This window comes from Diceros bicornis, chromosome 3 (assembly GCF_020826845.1).
Source record: "Diceros bicornis minor isolate mBicDic1 chromosome 3, mDicBic1.mat.cur, whole genome shotgun sequence".
Lineage (NCBI taxonomy): Eukaryota > Metazoa > Chordata > Mammalia > Perissodactyla > Rhinocerotidae > Diceros > Diceros bicornis.
In genome coordinates, this window is record NC_080742.1 from 57368577 (window position 1) to 57376670 (window position 8094).

The window sequence follows — 8094 nt, forward strand, 5'->3', positions numbered from 1 at the left end:
GTCAGAGATATAAAAAAAAAAGTCAAAATTTTTATTTTCTTTATAGAAAGAAGGGAGGAAATTTATTTATTTATTTATTTATTTTAATGTTTTGTTTATTGCAGTAACATTGGTTTATGACATTGTAAAAATTTCAGGTATACATCATTGTACTTCTATTTCTGCATAGATTACATCATGTTCACCACCAAAATACTAATTACAACCCATCACCACACACATGTACCGAATTATCCCTTTCACCCTCCTCCCTCCCCGCTTCCCCTCTGGTAACCACCAATCCAATCTCTGTCCCTATGTGTTTGTTTATTGTTGTTATTATCTACTACTTAATGAAGGAAATCATACGGTATTTGACCTTCTCCCTCCGACTTATTTCACTTTGCATTATACCCTCAATGTCCATCCATGTTGTCACAAATGGCTGGGTTTCATCGTTTCTTATGGCTGAGTAGTATTCCATTGTGTACATATACCACATCTTCTTTATCCATTCGTCCCTTGATGGGCACTTAGGTTGCTTCCAAGTCTTGGCTATTGTGAATAACGCTGCAATGAACACAGGGGTGCATGTACCTTTACAAATTGGTGTTTTCAAGTTCTTTGGATAAATACCCAACAGCGGAATAGCTGGATCATATGGTAGTTCTATCCTTGATTTTTTGAGGAATCTCCATACTGTTTTCCATAGTGGCTGCACCAGTTTGCACTCCCACCAGCAGTGTATGAGAGTTCCAAGAAGGGAGGAAATTTAGTCTCAATTATTATTACTCCCCCAATCTCCCTCCACCCCAGTGCTCCCATCCCATATGGAGCTCAGACAATGAGGACACAGTACTGCCAACAACCTTATTGCCTAAGCCCACAGCGGAGGCCTGGTGGGCGAAGGAGTCCTTGCTGAGGTTGGGGTTCCTGGTGCCCAGCCCTCCTTGTGTTCCATACCTCTGTCCCTTGATGCCTTGTTGCCTTGGGGTGGTCTAGCCCAGGCCTCAGCCGTCTCTCTCCCTCTGAGCTTTACCCACCCCTCTGAGTTGTGACTAGAGGAAAGCTTTCCCCAGGACACTCAGTTCCATATCTTCAGTGAGCTCAGACTATGGAAAACCAAGGCTAAAAAGTAAAGTATTTTCAGGCTATTTTTGATTTTGCCCCATTACAAATTTCTGAGGCGAGGAAGCTCAAAATGGCCCAGGGAAACTTTGGGGGAAGAGGGAATGCAGGAAGGACAACAGAAGAAAAAAACACAAATTAATATCAATACCTTTACAGTTGTAAAATGGGCCCAATGAACGCTTCCTTACAGGGTTGTTTGAGGATTGAGTGAGCCAATGTATTGAGAATTCATAGCTGAGTGCCCAGCACACAGTAGGTCCACAGCAGTATGATTTCCAGGTCAGGAAGTCTCTGGCTCTTGCTTGTTTTTGCCTCTTGACTCATAATGTGTCACACATGCGATGTGTGTTTGGATGATTTTGTCCAGCTATGGTTTTTCTTCTCCTTCTCCTTTGATGGGACAGGCTCTAAGCCAAGGGTACTTCATTTGGCATCTGTGGAACCCAGGCTCCACTTCCAGGGATGGGCTTTGGAGGGTCTCTGTTAGTTTGGAAGTCTATTTTATTTCTCTCCTTTTACTGCTTACTCTTAAATTTTTAACAAACAAATGTTTTTATCCTAGCAAAAACTCTCATCAGATATACTCATCTGTCCTTCTTAGCAGGTTCTAATTCAGTAGCTGTGGGGTGGGTCCTGAGAGTCTGCGTTTCTAACAAGCTCGCTGGTGATATCCCGTGCTACTGTTCTGATGACCTCACTTAATCTAGCAAGGCCAAAGAGACCTTCTGGCTTTCTGGATTTGCCTTCTGTTGTCTATTAACTGCACTGAAGTTGCCATTCTCTTTTTATGAGGTATCTAGTCATCAGAAGCCACCACCCTACTCTGGAATCCTTGTAATTATAAATGTTTCTAGCCACAGCTACTCGATCTCCCAGTCTTGACCTCTATATGCACTTCATCCCAGTTAACCATGGGTAAAAGCTCAAGTAGTTGCATAACAGGAGTTATTTCCATCCTGTTTACCCCCAGCCATGGAGCCCCTATTTCTTATAGACAGGTGGGCATTCTAACTTCAAAATTCCATCTTGAAGGCCTCCTCTTTAGAACTACTTCCAGTACCAATGATTTTTGCAAGAAAACAGAACGTGAGGCAAGGATTAAAGTGATGGCAGTTTATTTGGCAAACTCGGGGAAGGGAAGATGAGGAAAAAGGGAAGTTAGTCAAGGAAATACGTGAAGTAATGCAAAGTAGTTCATTCCCATCTCTCAGAGAGCCATGAAGAGACCCAGCAGGTGTATCCACTCAGCGCCCAGCATCTTCTGGAGGTTGGCAAAAAAGAAATAATAATCCAGAGTCGATCCAGGAAGAGAGGCAGAAAGGGAATTCTCCGCCCAGCTCCTTCCCTTCTCTCATTTCCCATTGGTTGGGATGCCAGATCCCACATCCTACTGTTCCTTCCAAGCTGGAAGTGGCAGAAACTCTGGGCGTATGGTTGGTGAGTCAGGCTGCATGGAGGCATCCAAAGGAAGGTGGGTGAGATTCCCAGGGCAAGTGACTGGTCAGCCCTGCAGTGGGATTTGAGAGATTTGTCATCTCCTTCTACTTAGAATAACGCAAAAATTTTGTGCCAAGGAGAAGAGAGGAAATTACATAAGCTGTTGATAGTCTACAGCAACTGACTTCTCCTTTCCTGCCCAGGTGATTGAAGAAATAGGAAATGCTTTTTAAGTCTTCATCCTTCTGTGTTGTCTCAGTATCGAGTCAGCTAGCATAAAAGGTGGACGCTAAGTGGAGACCTGCCGCTCTCCGCACGTGGCAGATGCTGCTGACTGAGAAATGTCTCTCCCCCATCCCCACATACCATGTTCCTTTTTTCTCAACCGGATGAGCGTCCAGGAGGAGAAGAAGGGTGCTATTTCTTGGGCTTCTCCAAAGCACCTCGGAGCTGCCCCTGGCCTCGCAGTACTCTAAGCAGTGCTCCCAGCAGCCACACTCAGTGGATCACCAGGGGAGCTAAAACCTGCTGACACCCAAGACCTGCAGCTGCAGTATCTCTTTGGCTAATGCTGCAACTGGGAGCCATAGAGTAAGTGGTTAGATAACATGGGTTTTAGGAGTGGTCAAGCTTGGGTGTGAGTTCTGTCTCCTGTGTCACCTTGGCGAGTTATTGAATGTTATGAGACCTCAGTTTTCTTATCTGTAAAATGAGAATAATAATATCTATTTCATGGTGTGGTTTGTAGGAACTAAATGAGATAACATAGCAGAGCTTCTTGCACTTAGAAAGTACTTAATGATGATAATTACTGTTACCATAATCTACAGGCTTTGGAAAGAGATTAAAAATAAGCCTGGTTCTCCTGGGTAGGGCCCTCGCCATTTTTAGATGTAGCTAGGCGAGTTCCATTGCATTGATGGATAATTCTAACATTTCCTGTTTGGGGAACCTCTGAGGCTACCTCTAATTCTTATTTTATGAGTGTGGAAATGCTTCTCTCAAGTTTCCCTCGGCATCAATTTCTTTTTCAGAGTTGATTCAGAGGGATGAATGTAAAGTGTATTTTCCTTTAGACCTGGAATCTTACCTCTTCCCTCTCGTTTGAATGATGTGGTTTACAAATCAGTACTGCTGATACCCTTTCTCTTCATAAGCCCCCTTGTGCATAAACTTGCTTATGGAGGCTTTGGACTCAGTGTGTGAGAAGCCTCAGAAAAAGAAGTAAAAATCACACTTCGTTAACAAGAAGAATGGCCTTGGAAAAAAATATATACAGTATACAGCATGTTAGTACATTTCCAGGGAATGATGGCAAATTAATCAAATCAAGTGGTAGATGTAGTCAGGAAATTCTCACATGATTTTGAGTTTCCCATACAAGATTTTGGTGGATAAAATCAAATTACTTGCACCCAGTTTTCAAAAGCACAGTGGTGCCAGCTTATCCTTAAGTAACCTTGTAATTGACTTGGAATTGAAAGCTTCCACAATGCAGTTCATGGTTTTGCTGTTGAATTATGAAGTGTTTGTGTTTGTGTTGTAAGGTGTTGAGATTCAGGGATAGAATCAAATTCCAGAGAAATACCACCTCAGTCACCATCTCAGAAGCAGCCTACTTCTTTGCTCAAGAAAAGTTTCTTTCCCTTATGGTTGATGTGCTTTGTTTCTTTTATAGTTTCTGATACTCTGGTATTAAAGGAAATTCCTGCTGAGGCGCCATTGTAGTATGGATATCACATATGCTATAGGTTTTGTCCTTTCTGACTTTAAAAAACATAAATTTAAAGACAACATGGTTGCTGCTGTCGTTAAGTGATCATCAGTATAATGTGTCTTTGGGGACAATAATTCATTCCCAGTATTTTTAACAAAGAGAGACATTTAAGATTATTCTTTTTGGTCCACTCCTGAAGATTGTTGTCACATCATTTATTATCTTTATAACTGGTATGTTCTTAAGCTCTGGTTGTTGTGTGGAAAGGCAGGTTTTCCTACACTTTGCTTAAAATATTGTTTGTATTTTTCATCTAGGTGGCTGTACTACGATCCCAGAATCAGACCTAGAGGAAAGATCCGTAGAACAAGACTCTACTGAACTGTTTACCAACCACAAGCACCTCATTGTGGAGACACCTGTGCCTGGTAAGAGAATGAGTGGCCTTCAAAAATAGCATGTCAGGAACAGCAACACTCCGGTCAGTCTTGTCACACCAGAGAGCATTTTGCAAAGCTGCTTCTGTTTCAACTTCTTCATCTTTCCCCTTGGCATTGGTGCAGCTGAATATGATCATTTGTGTACTCCTTTCACTATTTCTCTCTCTCTCGCTTTCTTTCTTTCTTCCAGAAGTTTCACCCCTCCAAGAAGTCTCGGAATAGTTGAAGTAGAGTTGTCTGGTTGAGGGGAAGATGGCTTCCCAAGGCTGATCCTGTGTGGACCTCATGCCAAGCACAGATGTAGGGCTGGCCCAGGTGCTTCATCTGGCTCACCTGCTTGGAGATGACACTATGTAGAGACGGGGATGGGGACTTCTTATTTAACTAGGAGCACTTGTAATACCACGTGGGCAAGTCAGTTGAAACTTGTCTTACCAGGAAAGAATGTTGCTGCTTTTTGATCATCTGTATGCTTGCAGCCACAGGATACAGTAAGATGACATCATTTTGGGGCAGACTTTATATTGCAGAGATCCGGATCCAAAGTAATTTGATACCCCATTTTTTTCACAGAATTCTTATATAGTAAATGTATCAAGTTTAATAAAGCATCTTATTGTCAAACAATATCTTGGGTTTGATTTATAATCAGAGGGTTATATATGTGATTTGTCTACATTATTTCTTCAAAGGAAAGAAATTGAAAGGAAATGAAAACTTTGCTACTCCATGGTAACACTTGAATGTGATTGTTTTATAAATAAAAGAAACTACAGAACTTTCGTATGATTTACTCTGTTATGCTAAAAGTGGAAGAAGGTAAGTTTTCTAGTATTACATGAAAATGTAAAATATTTTCAAGGAAGCTAGTATATTAACGTCCTTTTTTCATTACCCCAATGGATGATACCTTTTAAAAATCCAGGTTATAAAAGGATACACACTTTTTTTTTTTTTAATTTTTTGTTTATTGCAGTAACATTGGTTTATGACATTGTAAAAATTTCAGGTGTACATCATTGTACTTCTATTTCTGCGTAGATTACATCATGTTCACCACCAAAATACTAATTACAACCCATCACCACACACATGTACCGAATTACCCCTTTCACCCTCCTCCCTCCCCCCTTCCCCTCTGGTAACCACCAATCCAATCTCTGTCCCTATGTGTTTGTTTATTGTTGTTATTATCTACTACTTAATGAAGGAAATCATACGGTATTTGACCTTCTCCCTCTGACTTATTTCACTTTGCATTATACCCTCAATGTCCATCCATGTTGTCACAAATGGCTGGGTTTCATCGTTTCTTATGGCTGAGTAGTATTCCATTGTGTACATATACCACATCTTCTTTATCCATTCGTCCCTTGATGGGCACTTAGGTTGCTTCCAAGTCTTGGCTATTGTGAATAACGCTGCAATGAACACAGGGGTGCATGTACCTTTACAAATTGGTGTTTTCAAGTTCTTTGGATAAATACCCAACAGCGGAATAGCTGGATCATATGGTAGTTCTATCCTTGATTTTTTGAGGAATCTCCATACTGTTTTCCATAGTGGCTGCACCAGTTTGCACTCCCACCAGCAGTGTATGAGAGTTCCCTTCTCTCCACATCCTCTCCAACACATGTTGTTTCCTGTCTTGTTAATTCTAGCCATTCTGACGGGCGTGAGGTGATATCTCATTGTAGTTTTGATTTGCATTTCCCTGATAGTTAGTGATTTTGAAGATCTTTTCATGTGTCTGTTGGCCATCTGTATATCTTCTTTGGAGAAATGTCTGTTCAGGTCTTTTGCCCATTTTTTAATTGGGTTGGTAGTTTTTTTGTTGTTGAGATGCATGAGTTCTTTATATATTTTGGAGATTAACCCCTTATCAGATGTATGGTTTGCAAATATCTTCTCCCAATTGTTAGGTTGTCTTTTCGTTTTGTTGATGGTTTCCTTTGCTGTGCAGAAGCTTTTTAGTTTGATGTAGTCCCATTTGTTTATTTTTTCTATTGTTTCTCTTGCCCGGTCAGACGTGGTGTTTGAAAAGATGTTGCTAAGACCGATGTCGAAGAGCGTACTGCCTATGTTTTCTTCTAGAAGTTTCACAGTTTCAGGTCTTACATTCAAGTCTTTAATCCATTTAGGATACACACTTTATTGCAATTAAAATTTAAGGTTTTTATATGCAAGAAATAAAAGAGATTTTGCCACTTTGAAGTTAAAATTACAGCTGCAAGACTGATTTGTCTATTTATTTATTTATTTATTTATTTATTTATTTATTTATTTGTGAGGAAGATCAGCCCTGTGCTAACATCTGCCAATCCTCTTCTTTTTTTTGCTGAGGAAGACTGGCCCTGGGCTAACATCTGTGCCCATCTTCCTCCACTTTATATGGGACGCCGCTACAGCATGGCTTGACAAGCGGTGTGTCGGTGTGCGCCCGGGATCTGAACTGGTGAACCCTGGGCCTCCGCAGCGGAGTGCGCACACTTAACTGCTTGCTCCACCGGGCCGGCCCCAAGACTGATTTATTTACACAAAAATATGTCTGTGCCAGTTTTGGAATGCCCCTCAGACAGTACAAATGGGAAAATGGGTTCATGGTTTTTTGTACGTGAAGTGTCAAAAAACTGCAGAAGATGCATTATTTACTATTTCTAGCATCCTTTTTTAGGCGAGGCAGCAGCAGAAGTAATATTTTTAACTGTCGAGCAAGCGTGTGGACAACTTCTAGCCTTTGGGCCAGAGTCAACCATTACGTTAATTTCACCCAGCCCACGGGGGACAATAAAAGATGTCATGGCTCTGTGTATGCCTGTAGCTGCAAAAACACAGCACTTCTGATCATCTTTAACAGCTTCATTCAAGAAAGGTTACAAGAGAGGTGTATTACTTCTTAAAAGTGTGTTTCTGTTATGTTTTTTTTTTTTTTTGGATATTTTGTTTCCATGAATATGTTTTGTACTGTGGGTGTGTCTGTGTGCTTATCTCTATTCTCCTTTCTTTTTCTGCCTTTTTTGACTCATGTCCTATTTGTATGTGTCCTTCTAACTGCCTTTCCTTAACTCAGTTTCTTTCTCTGTCTTGTGTTTCTATGTTCATCTGCCTTGATGAATCTTTCTCTTCACCTATTCCCCCCATTCTTTCCCTTCACCTTTTGATTCTCTCCCTTTATTTCCATGATATAAAACTGAATCATATTCCTTAATTTGTAAAGTTTACTTTAAATGTGCACGAGTGCAATGGTTTCTATCTCTTTTCAAATCCCTCGTCCATTTATTTTATTTATGTTGTCCCTGTTGTTTTCCTTTTATTTATGTCATCCGTGATTGCTCTCTTCTGTGAGAGAGTGACTACCAACAAAATTCAAAAGGCTTCCTGTCTCTGGCT

At 40.8% G+C, this 8094-nt stretch overlaps 1 protein-coding gene across 2 annotated transcripts in view; it reads left to right on the forward strand.

The window, feature by feature from the left end:
• Positions 1-5501, forward strand: part of BBS9 (Bardet-Biedl syndrome 9) — a 433858-nt gene extending 428357 nt beyond the window's left edge. For both annotated transcript variants that reach the window (XM_058528025.1, XM_058528034.1), the window contains 2 exons: positions 4582-4692; positions 4895-5501. In XM_058528025.1, the coding sequence (XP_058384008.1) occupies positions 4582-4692; positions 4895-4926 (143 nt within the window). In that variant the 3' untranslated portion in view covers positions 4927-5501. The remainder of the gene's footprint in view (positions 1-4581; positions 4693-4894) is intronic.
• The last annotated feature ends 2593 nt before the right edge of the window (positions 5502-8094 follow it).